The sequence below is a fragment of the Protopterus annectens genome, chromosome 13.part0, assembly GCF_019279795.1.
Source record: "Protopterus annectens isolate FY-2018-M chromosome 13.part0, PAN1.0, whole genome shotgun sequence".
Lineage (NCBI taxonomy): Eukaryota > Metazoa > Chordata > Ceratodontiformes > Protopteridae > Protopterus > Protopterus annectens.
In genome coordinates this window covers 513,300,789-513,324,374 of record NC_056747.1, presented here as the reverse complement: position 1 = coordinate 513,324,374, position 23,586 = coordinate 513,300,789, and the positions used below count along the sequence as shown (strand labels likewise).

The following is a 23,586-nucleotide window of genomic DNA, read 5'->3' as shown; positions in this document are numbered from 1 at the left end:
CCTGTATTCAATATTCAGATGACTCCACACTAATATGCTCAGCAACCTCTCCATCTGAACTATATTCTCTTACTCAAAATGATTTCAACACTGTAGAAACATGGTTTACCAAATGTTGCCTCCTTCTTAATGCCAAAAAAACAAAACTTCTCTTTACCCCCACTACTAGGTCCTCCCCCTTAGATTTCTCAATCTCTTCAAATAATGGCATTGTTATTTTCCCAGACTCTACCACTAAACTTTTAGGAATAACCATCGACACTAATCTCTCATTTGATTACCATATAAACAACATCATTAAAACAGTCAACAGAAAAATAGGCTCCTTATATAGAATAAAACCTTTTTAACCTCAACAGCCACAGCCAAGATTGCTCACTCCCATCTAATCTCAACCCTTCTGTATGCTTCACCTATATTTACCAACCTTAACAAATTAGCAACTTCCTATAATAACATTGCCAGATTCGCTACTGGCAATCCCTTCAGAACCCACCACTGTTCTAATCTTAGGCAACTAGACTGGTTGGAATTCCAAAACCATCTAATAATCCCCCAACTCATAATTGCCCACAAGATATTTTACCAACCCAATAATACCCCTGTACTCTCAAAACTCTTAATCCCATATAATAATCTGAACTCCCTACGTTCTTCTAGCAAACTCCTTGCTAGCTTAACAAAGTCTAATAATATACAGCTGGTGACTGTTTACCAACACAGCAGGAAAAAACTGGAACCTGTTACCCAGTGAACTAACTAATTACATCCTTGCCACTCTTTAAACAAAAACTTAAAAAACACCTCCAAATGCAGTGGCTATGCCCTTGTAGTAACCCTGACTAACCACCCTCTTCACCCCTGTTTCTACCTCTAACCAAACTTCCAAACATTTAATTGCTTAGTCTTGTAAATAAGACTGACACTATAAACTCTAATCAACTTATTGTTTAAATCCTTCTACCTGATGTGAACTATTGTACATAACTCTTACCGTTATATCTGTTTTAGCTTTCTTACGCAATATTCTGTTTACTGCTACTTTTCTTAAGTGTTTTTATATCTAGAATGTAATAACTACCTATTTTTGTTTATTAATCCTTTATTTACCATGTAACAATATTTTTATACATTTGTACATCTGTGTGGAGCTTTTCTCCCCCGGGCCTCTACTGAAAATGGAAATATATCCAGCTAGACTAGCCCGGTCAACAAATGTAAAATAAAAATAAATTTGTATCATGTTAAACTAGGTGTAGTGCAACATTCCTTCACAGCACCTAGAGGATTATTCTCCATCTGTAAGTTTTGAATGCATACAGCAAGTTAAAACTGCAGGAAATACTGCCTTTTCCTACTAACCAAGATATCAAAACCTAAGAAAGCAAAAAACAACTAAAATATATCAGAAAGAGGTTTTGCTGACTCCTTACACTGCTTATTAGCACATCATTCATGAAATAAGAAGTTATGTACTCACCATAACGTTCCATCTGAGTAGGTGGCTTCATTTGTCTGCAACCTGTGGGTCTTGGATCAGATATCGGATCCGAGCTGGCAACTATTTATACAGCTATGGATCAGAGCTCCTAGCTCCTCCCCTCACCCATAATCCCCTGCCAACCCCAATTGACCTCAGATCAAGTTTGCCCTCCTATATACCTGAAAAGGTATCCCAACAGGGAAAGGCAGGGATAATACCACCATCTAACTCTTCTGAAGGCCAGGGGGAAGGAGGGGGGGATGGTTGCAGACAAATGAAGCCACCTACTCAGATGGAACGTTATGGTGAGTACATAACTTCTTAATCTGGAGTAGGGACTTCATTTGTCAGCAACCTGTGGGACAGAGTCCCCAGCTACCTGAACCTTGGGCGGCCATCATGGAAGGATGTTCCGGAGCACTGCGGAGCCAAAGGATGCTCTCCCTCTGGAAGCGATGTCCAGTTTGTAGTGGTTAATAAACGTATGAGATGAGGCCCAAGTGGCTGCCAAGCAAATATCATCTAAGGGGACTCTAGATCTGAATGCAGTAGAAGTATATATGGAGCGAGTGGAATGTGCACGGACCCTTTGAGGTGCGGGCCTCCCAGAAGCCTCATAAGCTAGAAGGATACATTGGGAAATCCAGTGTGATAAGGTGACCTTTCGAAACGGCTTTACCTAAATTGAATTTGGCAAAGGAAATGAACAGCTGATCAGATTGTCTGACCAGCAGCCCTATGAACATAGAAACGCAGCTGCCTGTGCACATCTAACGAGTGCAGCTTGTATTCTCCTTTATTATGATAATTAGGGAAGAAAACAGGAAGGACTGATGGACTGATTGATATTGGTTTCCGAGGCCACCTTAGGTAGAAAGGATGGATTGGTCCCGGGGTACACACTATCCTGATGAAAAACCAAGTAAGGGGGTTTTACAGAAACAGCTTGAAGTTCCGAAACTCTTTTCTCAGAGGTGATTGCTACCAGGAATGCTGTTTTCCAAGACAGGTATTTAAGATCAGCAGAGGCAGCTGGTTCAAAGGGGGAAGCAGTCAAGGCCTGAAGAACTAGCGATAGGTCCCAAGGGGGTATGGCTTCTTTGATAGGGGGCCTGAGCAGAAAAGTACCCTTTAAGGAAGGTTTTACATAGTTTAGCTGACATCAAAGGACCTGTCTCGTTGTCCTACGTGGTAATGGGAGATGGCTGCCAACTGTACCTTGACTGTCGAACAGCTAGCCCCTTGCTGAAAAAGCCCGGTTAAGAAGTCCAAAATGGACGTTAGCGGAGCAGTGAAGGGGTCCAAATTATGATGTTCCGCCCAGACGGAGAAGCGCTTCCATTTACTGCAGTAAATCTTCCTGGTGGAAGGCTTATGCGCTGCCACCAAGATGGCTTTGACTGGTGAGGAGATACCGGGAGTCCTAATTAAGAGTGGAACTGGAGCAGCCAAGCTGTCAGCTTCAGGTTGTCCAGATTCGGGGTCGGTAAGCCTGATGGGTGGGAGATCAGATCCGGGCTGGGATCCAGAATCCAGGGAGGATTCACCAAGTGAGACCACAGGTAAGGCAACCAAGTTTGTTGAGGCCAGAATGGGGCAATGAGGATCATCTTGCTCCCCAACCGAGAGGCTTTCTGTAACATCTTTAGCATCAGGAGTAGAGGAGGATAGGCATAAAGTAGACCGGGCAGCCAAGCATGCACTAGAGCGTCTCTTGGGGCTTCCCCTGGTGGGGGAATCAGGACGAAGAAGTTGTTGCATTTCGTATTTGAGGGAGAGGCAAAAAGATCACAGCAGGGTTGCCCCCATTTTGCAAAAATCCGCTTTGCAATTCGGGAGTTGAGAGACCACTCGTAAGGGGAAAGAATAATGCGGCTGAGTTTGTCTGCCAGAATGTTGGACCGTCCCGGAATGTGCGTTGCGAGAGGATAAGACCTGGTTCCCCCCTGTTTGTTGATATACCAGACAACTGACATGTCAGTCTGTATCGCAATAATTCCGACAGGAAGAAGGTTGTGAAGTGCTTGCAATGCCAACAGCACTGCCCTCATCTCCAGAACATTGATATGCAGGGAGGTCTCAGAGTCGTTCCATGTGCCTTGGACTGTTCTGCCTGAGCAATGCCCCCCCCCCCCCCGAGGCAAGAAGCGTCCGTGGTCACCGTGACGAGGGGAGGTGGAGCGCAGAAGGGGCGACCTGTATGGAGGTCTGAGGAATGCAGCCACCATAACAGGGTCCTCCTGCAAGCCTTGCTGACAGAGACAGTGTGATTGAGAGGAAAAAGCTGGAAGGACCATTGTACTTGAAGGGTCCACTGTAGTACCCTCATGTTTAGGCGAGTGCACGGAAGGAGTGTAATTGCCACTGCCATAGAGCCCAGTGCCCTCAGGACCAATTCCGTGGGTGGAGCTTCTGAATGAAGGATGGCCCGCACATGTAAATTGAGGTTCTGTAGTCGTTCAGAAGTGAGGTAGGCTCGTAGACTTCTCGTATCTAACCTGGCCCCTATGAAGTCTATCACTTGTGTCGGAGCAAGGGAGGACTTGTCCATATTGATAGTGATGCCTAACTGGGGGGCTAAGCGAAGAAAAATATCTCTGGCTGAGCAGAGTAGATGCCTTGCTGGGGCGGTCAGGAGCCAGTCGTCCAGGTATGGGAAGACCTGCATTCCCTGAAGTCTCAAGTGGTCCGCTATCACTGCTAAAACTTTGGTGAACACCCTGGGGGCTGTGGTGAGGCCAAAGGGAAGGACCCTGAACTGATGGTGGCTGGCTCCCAGCCGGAAGCGGAGAAACCTCCTGGATCGTCTGTCCATTAAGATGTGGTAGTACGCATCATTGAGGTCTATTGAGCACATCCAGTCGTTCTCCCGCAACAGGGGAGAATGGACTGAAGAGTGACCATTCGGAATTTCTCCTTGGTTACTGACAGGTTCAAGAGGGAGAGGTCTAGAATTGGTCTCAGGTCCCACGTCTTTTTTTGGCACAAGAACGAACCTGGAGTAAAACCCTAATCCGAGCTGGTCTGGGCGGACAGGTTGGATGGCCCTTTTTTCTAGCAGCTGCTGGATTTCCGCGGCTGCAGCCTCCCTCTGATCGGGGGGTACATCGGGGAGGTTCTTGAGTCTGGGAACATGAAGCATAAGGATTTTGTAACCTCTGGATATAATCCAAAGCACCCAGCAGTCTGACATAATGGACTCCCATGCCGCCAGATGCCTCGAGAAGCGCCCCCCGACTGCCTCCAGAGTGGAGCAGTCGGGAAAACGTTCAGGGCTGTTGCATGGGCTGATCAGAGAAGGATTCTCTGGACCCAAAATTTCTCGGTGCCCCTCTGCCTATAGGGCGGCATCCTCCTTGTCCTCCTCTGCACCGGAAGGACTGGTTGTCCGGAGCAGGTTGGGAATGTTGCGATTTCCGGAACCACATCATCTTCTGTCCCTTTTGGTTCTTGGAAAAGGACCTATGGGGAGAAGAGAAGCAGACTCCAACGGCAGACGTCTTCCAGTCCTTCTCGCTATGGACAAGTGTCTCGTGAACGGTCTTGCCAAACAAAGCAGAACCATCAAAGGGGGCATTCGCAAAGGACGCCTTAAAAGGGCTCCGCGAAGTCACAACGTCGGAACCAGGCCTGGCGTCTCATAACTAGGCCCGCTCCGCTAGCTCTAGCGGCTCCCTCAGTTGCATGAGACAATAGCCGCATAGAGGTATTAGAAACAGATCTCAGAGTGGCCATACGAGTGGAGTACAATTGCTTGTCCTCCGCCGACATGGACACCAGGGGGGGGGGGGCAGCGTATTCTTTAATAAGATCGCGCTGCATCCTGATGAAATGTGCCATGTAGTTCAGAGACCTTACCGAGAAGGTCACTGAACTGAATACCCGCTTCCCAAGGCGATCCATCAAGCGAGACTCCTTGCTCGGAGAATGGACAAAGGGGCTCTCCTGAGCTAGTTCCCTCTTAGTGGCTGCCGCCATCAACATGGCATCTACAGGGGGACCCTTGCTCCAGTGGGGCCGGTCTGCGGGGGGGGGGGGGGCTCAAAATCCTATCCGGGCACTTGGGAATAGGCTCCACAGTGTCCGGCTCCTTCCACGCCCTGGTGGTCACAAGGTCCACCAGGAGGTCGGCCGGAAGGGACACCCAAGAGGTAGACGGGCCTGCTTCGAATGTCTCCAGGAACACGGACTCTGAGGAAGCCTTGGGGGCAGACCACGCCCCATGAGCCTAAACATTTCCATGACGTCTCCAAAGGAGACATCCTCAGGGGGTGATCTTGGGGAGCCTTCACCTTCATCCAAGTCTGTGTCCTCTGTTAAGGACTCGGGGGGAGTCCACGTGCCTCCTCTTACACTTATGCTTGCGAGGTACTTCCTCGGGGGGCTGTCCTAGGAGGTCTCGCCAGCAATGTCCTGTTCCAAAGGAACAGCCTGGGACATCGAAGCAGGCTGTCCCTGTGGCCGGGTAATGGAAGCCTGACCCAGCAGAGAGGGAGTGCAGGGCAGAGCAGAGACAAGGGACGGGGGGTCTGGATGCTCTCGACAGAGCCCTCTCCACTACATCGAAGGCCGAGGGGGAGCTGCTCTCCCTGGGCTCCGAGAGCAGACTCCCACTCAGATCCGATGAAGGGATCGGAACCGGCGCCTAGACAGTCGGATCCGAGGGACCAGTGTGCTCTGACCTGGACGGAGCCAAAGGCACACTGAATCCCTCGGATCCGAAGCTCGGGCCACGGCTCCGAGAGGTCGGATCAGACGATGGAACTGACAGACTCGAGGGCAGGGTCGGATCCGAAGTACCCAGTACTGTCGGTGCTGACCCACCCCCGGCTCCAACGCTGCCCGGCTCCAAGCGCTCCGAACCCGGGAAGCGGGTCGGAGAAGGAGCTATCGGAGCAAAAAAGGGTGTCGAGCTCCCCCCCGAAGGGGAGGGGGGAGGCAGGAGCACTCCCATCTGCAGCTGGGCCTGGATGAACCTTCTCATCATCCGGTTCAAGTCTGCATCAGACAGGCTGTAGGTGGATCTTGACGAGGCCACCGAGGCAGGCCTGGAGTGCCACCTCTATGACCTCGGAGATCGGGTTTCCTCCTCCTCCGGTCCCGGGGAGAAGCAAGGTGATCGGAGCAGAGTAGGAGGAGACCTGGAAGCTGTGGAGGGAGAAGCCCGCTTAACTGGGGGGGGGGGGGGGGCGAAGCGGAGGCCTCGGCCCGCCGCTTGTGGTGCTTCTCCCTTCGTTTCTCCCTCCTAGCCTCCCTATCCTCCGGCGCTTTAGTGGGGTTTGAATCCCAGCCGGAGGAAGGGGGCAGGAGTGGCCACCACCATAGGCTGGGGAGGTGCCACGGGAGTAGCGGAGGCCGAAGTCGACTCCGGGGGCAAAAGTCCCGCCAGGACCAACTTTGACCTCCGCTCTTTCAGTGCCCTGGGGTTGAACCCTGCACAAATCGTGCATCCTGAGGACAGGTGTTCAACCCCAAGGAACCGAACACAGAGTGTGGCCATCTGCCGGTGAAAGCTTATGGCCACACTCTGTGCACTTAGAAGAAATGGGCTTTGGGGCCTCCAACATTTTTCAATAAAAGAAAACTACACAAACACACCAGGCCCCAAAAACACAAGCAACACACAAACACTACGACCAGCGAGGGGAGGAAATACACTAAAAAAAGAATAAAATTAACAAAAGGGGATCCTAAACACACACACTATTTAAGAAAAGAAAGAATTTCTACTTTAACAAGTTTTTCTTAAGACTTACCTGAAAGTCGCCAGGAGCTCTGAAATCCAGCTGTCTCTTCCAAGAGCAGCAAACTAGATCCGAGGTCAATTGGAGTTGGCAGGGGATTATTGGTGAGGGGAGGAGCTCGGATCCATTGCTGTATAAATAGTTTCCGGCTCGGATCCGATATCGGATCCAAGACCCACAGGTTGCTGACAAATGAAGTCCCTACTCCAGATCTGCTGTTCAAAACCTTCCTTTATTAATTCTAAAATTCAAAACAAACTGCCAAGAGAAATTCATATTTTGGGAATTGAAGGCACATGCAAAAAGTAATCTGAAAAACTCTCAACACATCAACATTTTGCATTTCTGAGGAACAAAATAGCAAATCTTGGTGACAGGATCTTTCAGGCCAATGAGCTTTGCAAACTCATCAGTTAATCTACACAGCCAGTCTTAAAAAATATTTTATGCACTACAGAATCAATCTTTATACGATTATGACTAATGTACTTACTTTTGAGTGTATTTCCGTGCCTCTTCTTCATTATAAAACTGTTTAAAAAAGCAGAAACATCAGTTGGCAACAAGGCAACATTCTGACATGCCCTGAACAGAGAATTTTTCAGTACGACAATACAATCATTCTTAACCCTCACAGTCCCTACATTATGATACTCCTCTAAAATAGCAGTCTTAAAGACTAGAGAAAGAAATAGTTGTCCATGCAAAGAAACAAAACCAGACTGCAGTCACAGGTCAATTACATCTTCATATTGTCAACCACGTAAACTCAGTCCACTAGACACAAATGTCCCTTTTTAGAGGAGTCTGGTTAAGTGACTTGCTCGCAAGCAAATGGAGCTGAAGGTATCAAATCTTGTACTCAGATTCAAGAAGCAGGCTGTTAACTCGGATTATCAACCCTCTGAGGACTTTAAAGCACAGCAGTCAATGAACATTCAGTCTGCAATCTATTACAACAGGAGACTTTGGTTTTACCATCATAGCTTAACTTCACAAGCAAAAACAATGCAACTCCATCTAAGGCTAATCGTGCATTCTGCCCCCCTTACATTTCTTTCTTGAATATCGTCAGCTCTCACCTTTCTATACTCCACTTTAGACAACATTTCACATGCAAACCTTATACTGCTTCTTTGGACCACAGTCTTGAGCTGGTATATTCTTCTTATGCAAATTTCCTTCAATGTGTTCTTCCACTTGCATCATTTCTGGGCAGAAGATGACAGTCAGATCAAGTAACATATAAAGTACTTCCTTGCTTAAATTAATGTACTGTAAGTGATGGTACAAATATTAGTCCTATAGTGTTACCACTCTTGGACCCTATTCACAGTCTTCTCCAACTTTCTTAAGTAAAATTTCTCACGTGCCTTTTTTTTTATTTTTTTTTTTTTTAAACTTACTCTTACATGGCAGAGGACACAACACGTCATGGCTTGAATTACTATTAATAATAAAGTAACATTACTAATATTTGTACTCACTCACTATTCACCAAATCTGCTAACAATGGTTTCTTACTTAACCATGACTTACACAAACCTTCCACTGTTTTAAAAGTGAAAATGGTGTAATGCTCTTTTACTAAATCCACAAATGATCTTAATGTGCCCAAGTTTTATTTACCTGTATTTATCTACAGTACTGTCTAACTGGGCTGAGGCCATCTTCCACAAGGGCCCAGGGGAAAGCCATAAATGTTTTCAACCAAATCATAACTATTTTAATCTATGCAAACAAAGCATACAAAAAGAATGCATGTAACAAAGAAGTCTTCTCTAACATAATTATTCACATTTTTTCTGCACCTTTCTGTTTAGCAAAAAACAGATTCACGTCAGCAAAACTAAATAATTATTTAAGGATAGTTTATTTTCAAGAAATATGTGAAACAGATGAAATGAATTATTTGCCAGGACTGATTACACAAGGATATTACTTTGTGAGTGGTATTTCTGAGATGGAGCTCACAAAAGGGATTACATATAGTACAAGATTGATACTAAGGCAGATGATATAAAACAGACAGAAAGGTAGGGTGAAAAGTCACAATAGGCTGAAAGGGGGAAACTGACAGAGATAAGGAAAAAAAGTATAAGGAAAGTAGCCAATTAGATTAAAGTATAGTGGAAGGTTTAGAGCCATAAGGAGAAGGCAACTGAATATACGAGTGCACTAAGACTGAGCATGTTTCATTAACAGCAGAGAAACAACCTGTTGTATTACAGTATAGCAATAACCCACGCCTGGGTGCGGGTAATGCTGGATTTACCCACGGTTGGTGTGGTTTGGTCATGAGGGCGAAGCCCAAGTGGCCAAACAAAGCCAACTGTAGGTAAACCCAGCATTACCCACACCCAGAAGTGGGCTATTGCTATTATACAATGACATTATTTAAGAAAAAAATAATTACTTTTCTTAAATAATGGCATTGTATAATGCCTCCTTGCTGCCCTTCCGCAGCTGTCTGGTATTCTGCGGCAGTTCTGATGTACTGCGCATGCCTACGCAGTACATCAGAGCTGTGGGCAAAAGCAACGGAGAAAGCAAGATCTCTGTTGCTTTTTAAAAACTGTTTCGCTATGTTAAATGAGTTTAACATAGCGAGACAGCTTTAAAAAAAGCAACAGAGAATATCCATTGCTTTTTTAAAGCAGTCTTGCTATGTTAAACCCATTTAACATAGCAAGACAGTTTTGAAAAAAGCAATGGAGAAAGTAAGATCTCCGTTGCTTTTTAAAAACTGTTGCGCTATGTTAAATGGGTTTAACATAGCGAGACAGCTTTAAAAAAAGCAACGGAGAATATCCGTTGCTTTTTTGAAGCCATCTCACTATGTTAAACCCATTTAACATAGCGAGACAGTTTTGAAAAAAGCAACGGAGAAAGCAAGATCTCCGTTGCTTTTTAAAAGTTTCGCTATGTTAAATGAGTTTAACATAGCGAGACAGCTTTTAAAAAAGCAACAGAGATTCTCCATTGCTTTTTTTAAAGCTGTCTCGCTATGTTAAACTCATTTAACATAGCGAGACAGCGTGAAGCAACACAGATCTTGCGTTCTCCGTTGCTGTAAAAAAAAAAAAAGAGTTATAGTAACGGAAAAAGTCCGGGTGACCGGACCTTTTTCCATTACTATAACTCTGATTTACAACGTGCACGCTGACCAATCAGTGTGAACGTTTTTGAATATTTAATGGGGGGTCGTTGTATAACTGGTTTTCTTTAATGACAAAAAGTACAAATGGAGACCTGAGGGAAAGTCCACGCAGTGTTTCCTTACTCTACATGAAAGGGGATTTGATGACCAGAGCAGAAATTCTGGAAGATAAGACAGTAGAGTGAACTGGAAGATGGCACAACAAGGAATTTAAGAGAAATCAAATTGAGAGAGAGACACTTACTGAAAGAGACTAACTCAGCAACACAAAGTTGTTTGGAAGATACTGGCTGTGAACCTGTTGTTAACCCCAAGGCGTTTGCTTAACAGCCCGTATTATTTTAAGATGTTTTGTACATCACTGTTTTCCAAGACTGGTGTCTCTGCTGCCTTTAATGTTCCACAATAAAAACAAGATGCACTATACATGTATACACACACACACGAACCACAAAAGAACAAACCCAGTACATTAAATATTCAAACTGCTGAAAAACAGATCAAAAAATGAAAACACTTTCTTCTTGTCAAGTGTTAACCCTACTACTAAATTCAGACAATTTGTTGGAGCAGTGGTAGTATTATAGGAAGGGTTTTCCTCAGGTAAGGTGTAGGAACGGGGTTAGGGTTAACACATTAGTAATGTGAGAGACATTAGTAATGTGAGAGAACAAGTGTGTGTGTGTGTGTGTATTATAATATATTATACACACGCAATTTGACACAGTGGTATAATGGTTAAGGCCTTCGCCTCAGACACAAGGTTCAGAGTTAGATCCAAACCTCCAATGACTGTGTAGAATATGCACGTTGTGTGTGTGTGTATTATAATATATTATACACACGCAATTTGACAGTGGTATAATGGTTAAGGCCTTCGTCTCAGACACAAGGTTCAGAGTTAGAGCCAAACCTCCAATGTGTGTAGAATATGCACGTTCTCTCCTTATCTGTGTGGAGAACATGCTGGGTGTTTCCAACTTAAGGTTGGAAGTTACTGAGCCAATGAGCAGCTCTCCCAGATGAACCTGAGAGCTATGTCAACAGCGCTGTGGGCAGCAGTACAGACTCGAGGTGTTACCTACCAGGGGAGGAGTCATGCAGACTATCGCCATCAACTGTGGTGCACAGTATCTTCTGAATAGCAGAACATGGGGCACACATACATTACAATAAGAATAAAACAAGAACTTCAGCAAATAAGGACGTGGAATGCAAAACTGAAGGCATACAAGATAAAACAGAGTACAGACAAGACAGTGGTCAAGGCAGCAAATGGGGGAAATCAGAAGAAACTGAAAATCAGAGACAGAAGGAAAAACGGAGGAGTAAGTTAACAGCTTCAAGTACCTGGAGGAGTGGTTGAGGAGAAGGGAAGTCAGAATTAAGAAGTCAAAGCTAGAATCAGACAAATTCATACTGGGGACAACACCCACAACCCCCCTGGACATAGGCAGTCATTACCAAATACAATCCTGGGTACTGACGAGAGTTTCTATGGTATTAAACTGGAATGAAACCGGCTAGACTTGAAATGACCTCTGAGGTCAATAGCCTAGTAAACTCTTATGATCCTAAATGGCACAAAGTAACAGGTGTAGTACGTGACAGAAGAATGCCAAAGAAGTTAAAAAAATGTTAAAAGCCAAGCTATACAAAAAAAGTGGTGCATCCTGTGCTTCTGTACAGCTAAAAACTGAACAGTGAAGGCCAAACAGCTAAGCTGTTTAATGTGATGCAGATGAGGTGTCGGAATTGGGTAGCATGGGGCACACACGAGACAGCTGGAAGAAATGAGGACATTAGAGCAGAAGCCAAAGTACCCCAACTTCACAGAAAGTTAAGAACAGCTTACAGGGGTTTTATCAGTTGTGCAAGAGCACAAAAGATGATTTGAAAAAGAAGAATTGGGAAAGACAGGAAGAAAGCAACAGAAGATGCGGATATCTACCCAAGAGATGACTGAACTGCAGGACAGAAAACCTGGGGCAGTCAGGCATGACTGATGAAAACGGGATGTAGCATTAAGAGTTGAAGTGACACCCCCACCTCATGTACAAATAGGAAAAGGGGGTGATAAAATAAAACACACACATACATATTTTTAAACACACATGCTATATATTGTACACATACATATACACACATACACGGCACACTGAGCACAAATTACACAGATTCATTACATGCAGCACACATTATACACATACAAATAGATTGCATCACTAAAGTCTGATTAATTCAATTACATCATGAAGGTTCAAAAATGGCAATACAAATCAGACTAACTAAAAACATTTTATTTATTTAAGTTTGATGACTGGAAGTGCACTGGGCCATAAAGAGTCCATTTTCAGTGGAGGCACGGGGAGAAAAGCTCCAAGACATTGCAAATTACAGGTTACAAAATAAAAGAAAAATATTTCAATAGGAGCACTTAGCATTTACAGAAAAATAGAACAAAAGACCTCTAGTAAGTTAACAATTGGACATCAAATTCCCTTTGAGATCTACAAACAATAACCACCACATTATACAGACAATTCTGAACACTGGTAGTACTATGGAAGTTTTTTTTCTAAGGTAAGGTGCATGGTCAGGGTTAGTGCAAATTACTAAGTTGGAGTAGGGTGCTACTGCTTCACTGTAGTAATGGAAACTAACCTTAACCCTGTCTACTTACAGTGCACTGATTACATTAGCAGGGAGGGTTTGACATAATGGTTGTTGCTCGTTCGTCTCTAATAGATAAAAGGCTTGGGGTTTCGTTCTAATTCTTTAATACATAAGGATGTACAGCAGCATCATTAAATACGAACTAGTTAAACAGAGCTTACAAACATACATGCTTACATCTCAAAAGCCAACTACAAAATAGCATAGCAGTAAGGCTCGCACATGTTCAGTATTTATACACTTGTGCAAGCTCTTGGAAAGCTTCCTAAAAGGTGTATATACACACACACACACACACACACACACACACACACACACACACACACACACACACAACTACATCATCCCTCTTAAAGATTGCCCTCTATGCAAAAAAAATGTTAGAGTCAGGAATGTATTACTATATACACGAAACAAAACAATGTCCAAGTTACTTCATATCTGCTACAGGTTCAGAGATTCAACTATATGTTGTAACAACAGTCAGGACCAAATTTAGCAACTGAGACAGTCTACGGTGCACAACTCTTATCAGGAACTTCTAGAGTCATCATAGGAACAGGAATGCCCTCTGGAACTTTCTTAGGAATTGGAACACCAGACAACTTACTCTGAGATGCAGAGTCTTTCTCGCAGACTATCTGCTGTAGTGCAGGCTCAGACACCGGTCATAAATTCTTCCGATTCCGCCTAAAATTGGCCCTTCTGATTCTACAATGTATGATCTCGACTCTGGACCAATATTCTCCACAACACTGATCCGATCATAACCTTTGGACGTCTGCATCCTTACCACTTCTCCCTCTCATAACACATTCATTGATTTATAAGTGCAGTTGTATCTGCTTTGCTATCAGTCACGTAGACCATTAGGAACATGGCCACTACTATTCCCGCTTATTGCTCTCACTATACATAGCAGTCTAAGGAGCAAGACCAGGCACGAATGTATGCATTCCCATTCACTCAGACTGGATTTAAAGACTGTAATACAACTATTTTGTTTGATATGGAGAGGAAACTTATTCCAAAGGTAGGGGATCCTTTGTGAGATGTACGTCATCCTGACAACCACTTCTTTTAATAATAAAGTATAAATTTGGATCCCTGGAATTATACATGATGGTACCTGTTTTTATGAAGCTGTAAATGTCCATTTACTGTAGAGTTACTTGCAGCCTTGTAAGATCAGCACAGGTTACCCCATGGAAGTCTGTACAAGATGGCATAGATTTGTATGGCATTTAGATGTCCTGTGTAACTTGGGAAGCGCATACCTCAGATTTTCTTGGTTAGGTACTGCAGCGTTGTTTCTAGTTGGGCAATATACCTGAATAGATACATACCAAGTGGGCATTACATTCTGTTAAGAGTCATACAAGTGAAACATAGAAAAGTAGTATAAATTACTTGATGTGCAGGATATGCCCTTAGTTATTACTTGTGCTAGAAAGTAGGACTTCCTAATGATAGTTAATATATAGTGGTCAAAAGGTTTGTTGTTCATACATTTAAGAAAAACTGGTAAGGTGACTGCAAAGAGTTCTGGAACCTCCCAAAACCAAGGACAATCCAACAAGTCAGAATTACTATATTTATGGAACCTTATTCCCCCTCCCACCCTGGTAGCACTATTTCCCTTCCAGAAAGTACAAATCTTTTTATTTTTTTTAATAAATAGTTTCACACAAATGGGTTCTGAAGATTATTCATCAATTTTAAGGTTACCCCCTGGAAAGGAGGAATTTCCTCCCACTCCCATTTATAATCAGTCACTTGACCACCCTCATGACATGCTGCCCCATAGTGTGATACAGCCAGTTTCTCCTTCCCCAGCAGGGGAAGATTTTTATTCAAGGATGTTTTTGTTGCCAAAGAAATTCAATGCTTGGAGACCAGTTCTGTCTTTCTTTCCTAAGCCTGTTTGTGATAGTTTCCAAATTCAAAATGTTATTTCACAACCTATTACCTCTTCTTCCTGATTTGTGTTTCCTGGTAATACTAAAATTTAAAAGATGCTTATGTCCCTATTCATCCAGACTGGTTATTTTCTGAAGGTTTTTGTTGTCTTGATCACATTATCAGTCCTCTGCCTTACCCTTTGGACTATCCACTTCACTATGAGTGTTGACAAAGTGTCTATCTCCAGTTATAGCTCACTGTAGGCTACAGGTTTTTTTTGTGTCTTTCGGCTTTTCCCGGTTAGGGGTCGCCACAGTGGAACTCCGGTCTGCTAATGATTGGCAGTAGATTTTTATGTGCTGGCTTGCCGGGCCTAACGCACAACCTTTAACGAAGGAACGCCCTTTCACGCATGTCGACACACAGAAGACGCTCTGAGAATCGAACGGGCAACGTCCAACTGTGAGGCGACAATGCTACCGCAGCACCACCACCGCAGTACTGTAGGCTACAGGGTAATCTACATTTTTCCATATTTGGAGAACTTACTTTGAAAAAGACTCTGCAAAAATAAGCATCAGGAGTCTGACTTGGATAAGAGATCTCTTACACAAGGTGGGGTTCCAAGAGAACATTCAAAAGTCTTGACTCCTTCACACAGGGTTGTGTTTTTGGGGTATCAATCACCACAGTTCAAAGAGTTTTTCTTCCCCAGGAAAAAAAAAAAAAAGATCTTCATTTAGATCCGTTTAGAAGGTTTTCCACTCAGATTTCGGTCACTGGAAGGGAATACCTCAAGATTTTGTATTTCATGGCATCTATGATTCTTATACTTCTAGTAAGATTTCAGATACCATTGTATCTTTCTCATGTGAAGTCTCTTTGGTCTCAGTGCCAACATTCTTTGTCTCCTCAAATTCCAGTGTTGTGGTTTGTCAAGACAGAGATCACTTGGTGGAGATGGCAAAAATCCTTAAATTCAGGCTTCCTGTCCCCCACCCTTTCCGAAGCAGTCTGCCACCACAGACTCCTTGGACATTATTGATTTAATAAAATTGCTTCAGATATTTACTTTTTTAATGTGGCTTCATCCAAATTAACTGGAGGACACCTGAGGCCTCTAACTTTTTTTTTCCAGTTGATAAAGATAAGGCAAAATTGAGTTTGGTGTAGATATTTTCACACTTGATCTAAGTTGGTTGAATCTGTGCAGGTTTTACATCCACATTTTAATGTTTTGCAGTTATTTTCTTTAATTTGTCTGGACCTCAGCAGTACAAGACTGAGTAATGGAATATGCCAATGAAAGAAAAAGAAATCTAATAGTAAGACTAATACCTGGAGAATCCACTTTATAGTGGTGGAACTGTGAAGAATAAGATGGAGAAGAAACTTGGTTAGGGAGGTGTAATGAGATGAGTTTTACAATGTGAAATGTTAACTGGTTAACAAATCCTGCCACTTTTTTATTTCATTAAAGGATTAACAGCTTGGATAAGTGCATTGCAACAAGCATATTTAGATTATGTACATGATGCTGTTTTAGTCTATGGATGTCGGTTGTGGGGAGTGTCGCACAAATTTCTTTGGTGGGGAGGGAAAGAGTACGTGTTTCATAAAGGGAGTGGATATTTTTTAATAGATGCTAATGGCTGTTGCATGAAAGTTTTAAAGAATGTGATGTGCTGCATGAATTCTGGACTATTTTTAACACTAGGGGCAATCACTAAGGACAATCAACACAGTTTCATAGAATGATGAGGGAAATTATAGCCATTTGTGGGGGTGGTATTATACATTTGGGAGATTAGAATCTAGTAATTGCTTTAAAAGTTAGTGGAGGGCTCATGTACCATTTATGAGGATGTGTGAAAATAAATGAAGGCAATGGGTCTTGCATCCGTTTCAGACAGGAAATTAAAATCTGCAGAATTATTTCTTGTAGGCTCAAAGATTGTGGGTATGTAAAAAAGTGTTAAAATTTATTTTACGTATTCAGTCCAGTAGTATCACTTTCTGCTCCTTGGCTTGTAGTGATTTGACTTTCTTTCTCCCCCTCTCTTAGAAGGGCATCAAAGATTTCTTACATATTTTTGATGTTGGGTACATTTTTAGGTGTTGTTTATAAAATGTATTTCATTAACTTTTTTTTTTTAATGGGATACATGAATTTGTAGCTCTGATGAGCTGTTGGAGTAATCTGGTTGTCCTGTACTACAGAGCTCATCTAAAGAATTACCAGTTTGAATATAAATCCACATGGAGGTTGGAGCAAATCTACTGTCTGCATGAGCTATTTACTAACCTGAGTGTCATGCCAGTGTGCTTAAGTTTCCCTGGAGGTGAGAAACTGCATACATGCCTATAGAAGCACAAGATTCAGTTTCAGGAAGATAAAAGAAAGAAAGTCCTCCTATACTAGCTTGTCTGAAATGCAAAAAAGGGGTAGGGACAATATTCATTCATTATGCTTATTATTCCATCATGCTGATGGACAATGGAGATACGACTGCAGAATCCTATACAATTGCATTTTATAAGCACTTACACAAGTGCATGGATCATGCAATCCCTAACAGAACCAAGATGCTATCCTCCAAAAAAATGCTATCCTCCAAAAAAAGGAAGCCAATCTGGTGGCCCCCTGCTATAAACAAACTCTACAACAGAAGAAAGAAACTGTTGCAAAAAAGAGTAAAATCCCTTGATTGGAGGAACTCCGTTGTCAGCCTCAGTAAGAAGCTGAGATCCCTCAAAATCCTCCAAAGCTAGTTACGAAAACAATATCTCCACTGATTCTAAAGACAACCACAAAGCATTCTATAGCTATGTCAAGAGTCTCAATGGCAACACTCAGATCTGCTCTGAGTTACAGCACAATGGCACTAAAAGTACAGTTTTGTACCTACCATAAATGTAGATGTTCGAGGATTCCCTTGCTGCAGTCCTGACAATTGGGTATAGTCCGCGTCCCAGTCGGCCCGAATACCAGAGTATAAGGCTGACGTCGGTCATGGCGCCTTAGACTGACGTCAGTACGTCAGGGTACTAATGCGCATGACCGACGTCATTTCCTCAGTCTTTTCTTGCCCCAGATGTCAGAAGACCCAAAAAGACAAGTCCCAAAAACAACCTGCACCAAAAAACATGTACAATATATACAGTAATAAATACAAAAAATATATGCATGTAAACTCACCTACACAACCACCCTGAATCACAGAGGGGAAGGAGGGAGGGTAAATTGGACTGCAGCAAGGGAATCCTCGAACATCTACATTTATGGTAGGTACAAAACTGTACTATGTTCTTCGTCTTCCCTTGCTGCAGTCCTGACAATTGGGTAGAATCCCAAAGCAGAGGTAAGGGAGGCTGGCAAATTATAAAGTAGCAGGAGCTGACAACATGCCTTGTAAAACAGCTGTGGCAAAACCAGCTCTAGTCTTAGAGTATATAGGCAGGCGATAATGCCTAGAGAAAGTATGCACTGAACTCCAAGTAGCTGCTTCCAGAATATCCTTAGTTGCCACCCCCCTTAGAAATGCTGTTGAAGTGGCAGTAGCCCTAGTGGAATGAGGCCTAATCCCAGCTGGAACCTCTTTGCCATGATGGGAATAACAAAATGCAATGCAAAAAGCCAATCCACCTAGAAATAGTTTGTTTTGACACAGGCTTGCCCTGTGAACTCAAGGCAAAAGAAACAAGTAACTGCTGAGACTGCCTAAAATCTTTAGTCCTGCTCAAATAATAACGCAATTGCCTGTGTACATCTAAAGTGTGCAAAATCTTTTCCCCTTTATTTTGAGGATCTGCAAAAAGTAGGCAAATGAATAGTTTGGTTTAAAGCCACACTAGAAACCACCTTAGGCATAAAGGAAGGATTAGTACGTAATGATACCCTGTCCTTATGGAAAATCAAAAGGGCTCCACTGCCATAAGGGCCTGCAACTCAGACACCCTTCTTGCAGAAGTAATAGCCAACAGAAAAGCAGTCTTCCATGACAAATATTTCAATTCAGCAGTAGCTGCAGGCTCAAAAGGTTGTAGAGTAAGTTTTTCCAACACAAAATTGAGATCCCAAGCAGGAGTAGGAGCTCTACGTGGGGTCTTATATTCTTTGCCCCTCTAAGAAACTGCTTGAACAAAGGATGCGAAAACAAAGGTGGGTCACAATCATAGTGAGCTGAAATTGCTGCAGCATGAATCTTTATGGAAGAGAAGGACAAACCTTTGTCCAATAATTCAGTAAGATATTGAAGAGCCACACTCAAATTAGGCTCTGAAATCTCCAAATTCTTTGCTGTACTCCAAAATAAAAATCTCTTCCATTTTTCTCGACACTCTCCTAGTACTAGGCCTTCTAGCTTCCATAATCACATTTAAAACTTGTTGAGGAAGCTGAGACCTACCATGCTTCAACACAGAATATGCCAAGCTGTGAGATGAAGAGATTGAAGCTTGACATTGAGCAGATGACCGTCCTTCTGAGATAACAGATGAGGAATCAGAGGTAAAGGCCATGGAGGCTTCTTTACAAGACTCCTTAGAAGTGGGTACCAGTGTTGCCGAGGCCAATCTGGAGCTATCAAAATCATCCTTGGCCTGTCCTGTCTGACCTTTAGTAATACCTTTGGAAGAAGAGGTAGAGGTGGAAAGGCATAGACATGAAGGTTTTTCCAACTGAAAGACAGAGCATCCACTTTCCAAGCTGTGTGATGAAACCCCTTTGTGCAATACTTTGGCAGCTGGTGGTTTAGTGGAGAAGCGAACAGATCTATGTCTGGAGTTCCCCATGACACTGTCAATTTTTGAAATACATGAAGATCCAGTTTCCACTCGTGGGGATCCATGATTTGTCTGCTTAAAACATCTGCTAGGGAGTTCTGTGCTCCTGGCAGAAACCTTGCCTGAAGAGTCAGTTGCAGGCTTAACGCAGTCTCCCATAAAATCATTGCTTGCCTGCATAGAGGATAAGAATGTGTTCCCCCTTGCTTGTTGATGTACCACATGACAGTTGTGTTGTCTGTCAGAATCAACACCTGCCCTGGAAGAAGTAAGTCCTTGAACGCCATCAATGCAAACTGGACTGCTAACATCTCCTTCATATTGATATGTAGATGCTGTAGTCTGGCAGGCCACTTGTCTTGTATCCACTTTCCATTTAGATGAGCTCCCCAAGCAGTGTCCGAGGCATCTGTCGTTAAAATCTGACTGCCTCTGGCCGGGTCACAGAGAGTCCCTTGTTTAGGTGACATTCCTGAGCCCACCACAAGAATTCCTTTTGAAGGCAAGGTATTATTTGAATGACAGTGTCCAAATCTTGGCAGTGCTGTGTCCATACATTTTGAGATACCATTGCAGCTTCCTCATATGCAGTTTGGCATTGGGAAGCACCAGAATACAAGATGCCATGAACCCTAATGCTTGAAGGACTGTCCTTGCAGTCAGCACGGACTGATGAGATAGTTGATGGAAGTAAAGTGACAGACTCTTTTGTTTGTCCGGGGTTAAAAAGGCCATCTGGGCTGCTGTATTCAGTCTCACACCCAGAAAGCACATGTCTTGAGAGGGTACTAGACTGGACTTTATTTCGTTCACAGAATACCCTAGGCATCTTAGCACTGCTATGACATATTCCAGATGCTGTAGAAGGTGTTCCTTTTCTTGAGCCAGAATCAGGCAGTCGTCCAAGTAAGGATAAATTTGAATGCCTTGAAGCCTGAAGTAAGCTATCACTGGAGCCAGAACCTTTGTGAATACTCTGGGCGCAGTAGATAAGCCAAAGGGCAATGCAGAGAACTGATAATGAAAATCTCCAGTTCGAAACCGCAGATACTTTCTGCAACTTAGCCGTATGGGCACATGAAGGTAAGCTTCCCTGAGATCCAAAGTTACCATCCAGTGATCCTTGCCCAGCAGAGGTAACAGTTGCTGTAACGTCAACATCTTGAACTTGGGAATGTCCAGATAAGTGTTGAGGATAGATAAATCCAAAATTGGTCTCCACGTGTTCCCCTTCTTTGGTACTAGGAACAGGCGAGAATAAAATCCGAAGCCCCTTTCTGATACAGGGACTGGCTGAATAGCCCCTATCTGGAGTAACTGAGAAACTTGCTTGTGAGCCTCTTTTCTTTGTGGAGGAGGAACATCTGGCATGCCTTTGAAAGGGGGCATTGTGTGGAAATAAAATCTGTACCCGTGATGAATGATATCCAGCACCCATCTGTCTTGAGTGATTAAATCCCAATTTTCTTTGAAAAGAGACAATCTTCCTCCCAAAGGAGCTGCCAGGCGAGTCCACTGGCAGCTGAAAAGGCAGGTCATTGGTTCTGCTTACGAAGGACTGACCCCTGCCCTCACCAGAAGTCTGAGCAGGTGAACTGTCTGATCTAGGCCTAAAGAACCTTGAGCCCTGCCCCTACCACGTCTAGACCTACCCCTAGACTGGGAACCATAAGCAGGATATGTCCACCCCTTAGCAGGCCAATTTCTACTAAACTTGGAGGCTGCACCTGCAAAAATCTTTAACAGTCTGCATAGACTTAGCTTTGTCCTCCATTTTCTTTAAAACTGCTTCCACAGGCGGTCCAAACAACACATCAGACTGTAAAGGAGCATCCAAAATCCTGGTCTTAACATGCTCAGCTAAATTCTGATCCTTCAACCATGCATGTCTGCGAAGAACAGAACTAGTAGCAGCCACCCTCGAGGAGGCCTGAACAGCATCAAAACCACACTGCAAAGAATGCTTACCCACTTGTTCAGACACATGAACCAAATCCAGCAATTCTTTACACTCAATACCTTCCGCCAAAGCATCCACCTTAGATTTCAATTGTGAAAGGAGATAATTCTGATATTTCAGCATATGAAACTGACAATTCAACGCCCTCATGGCTAGAGTGGAAGAAGTATACTTTCTTACCCCACCTATCCAAAGCCCTTGCCTCTTTATCAGAGGGTACAGGATTTTAACCACAGAAGCTTTAACACCTTTAGGCCCCTGAGAAACAGTTTCTGGGTCCGCCCTGGGACTCTTAAACAAATACTTATGAGCTTGGGCACCCTATAATACCTATCAGGCTTAACAGGAGCAGGAGGCAAGGAATCAGGGTTCAGAGAAGCCTCTGCAAAACATCCTCCACCACATTCAACACAGGAGGAATAGCTAAGGGCCTATGCTGGGGCAAAACAAGAATTCCCTAAGCCTTTTTCTGGAGTCAGAGTAATCTTGGCCTTCCCATTTAAAGTGCTCCCTCATGGAGTGAAGAGTCTCTGAAAATGAAAAATCCTCAGGAGGAGAAGCTGAAGGAGTGGAATCATCCACATCAGAATCAGAATAAGTAGGAAACTCTTGCAAGTCTTCCACAGAAGACTCTGAAGCCTGTGAACACTGTTCAAAACTATCAAACTCCTGTTCCACCCTAGGCCTCTTATCAGGTAGGGGCATAGAACCTCTAATCAGAGTAATCAAATCTTCTGCCATTTTAAGCATATGTTTCTTAGGCACAGAGCCCGAAATGCTAGGAGAAGCCCCTACAGAAGCTGAACTTGGCCTTCCTCTAAAGGAAGGCCCTAACTACCTTGGGAAGAGAGGGAAGAACAGCTACCTGAGAAGCCCCCTCAGCCTGGCCTACCTCCTGAGAGGGCACATCCTGTAACAGTAAAGTATCTGCCTGAGACTCCATAGAGACTCCTGGCAAAACCTCTGGCTCCCCTGAGCCTTCTAAAGGACCGACGTCCGGGACTGCGGTTCCTCACCCTAGACTTCACTGTTTTGTCCTTGCGCTTCTTAGATGAAGCAGGCGTCGGAGCATCCGACGGCATAGTATAATTGCAACGCGTCCCAAACACCAACCTAGCACAATCAAGCCTCCTCTTAATAGTGCGCTTGTTAAATCTAGCACAAGAGCGGCAACCAACAACGTCGTGCTCAGGCCCTAAACAAGGTATACACAATGTATGATAATCCCTATGCGGTATCTGTTTCCCACAAGAAATACAGTTATTCACTTTTTCTGACATCCGGTTAAATACTGAGGCAAGAAAAAACCAAAATGTTCCCCAACGGGGTTACTTAGCCAACTCTGAATTCGGTCTGAAACTCCGGTTTCGGAAAATCTCAGAACGCCAACCTGCACTCGCAAAATTGCTTCTGCATCGGACCATGCGGCAAAAAAGACTGAGGAAATGACGTCGGTCATGCGCATTAGTACCCTGACGTACTGACGTCAGTCTAAGGCGCCATGACCGACGTCAGCCTTATACTCTGGTATTCGGGCCGACTGGGACGCGGACTATACCCAATTGTCAGGACTGCAGCAAGGGAAGACGAAGAACATCATACAGAACCAACTGATATTGCCAACATCCTGGCAGATAGGTGCAGTGCTAACTTTACCCCTCTGTCATCCCCTAATGGGCCCATCTCTATACTGGAAGAATGCAAAGTACCTGTAATCACGGCTGCACAGGTAAAAAAACACTATCCAAAGCCAAGAAGACAGCATCCATGGGATTAGACAACATCCCAGGCTGCGTTCTACATGAACTACAGAACAAACTGGCACCCCACCTAAGTACCATGTTCAATCATAGCCTCACCTCAAGCTTTGTGCCCA

The 23,586-nt window shown here is 43.8% G+C and overlaps 1 protein-coding gene across 1 annotated transcript in view; it reads right to left on the bottom strand.

Annotated features, from left to right (window-relative positions):
• The window catches only part of BUD23 (BUD23 rRNA methyltransferase and ribosome maturation factor), a 566,502-nt gene that overhangs the window by 428,631 nt on the left and 114,285 nt on the right, over positions 1-23,586 (bottom strand). The window contains exon 2 of the mRNA XM_044054140.1: positions 7,721-7,758. Within this exon, the coding sequence (XP_043910075.1) occupies positions 7,721-7,758 (38 nt within the window). The remainder of the gene's footprint in view (positions 1-7,720; positions 7,759-23,586) is intronic.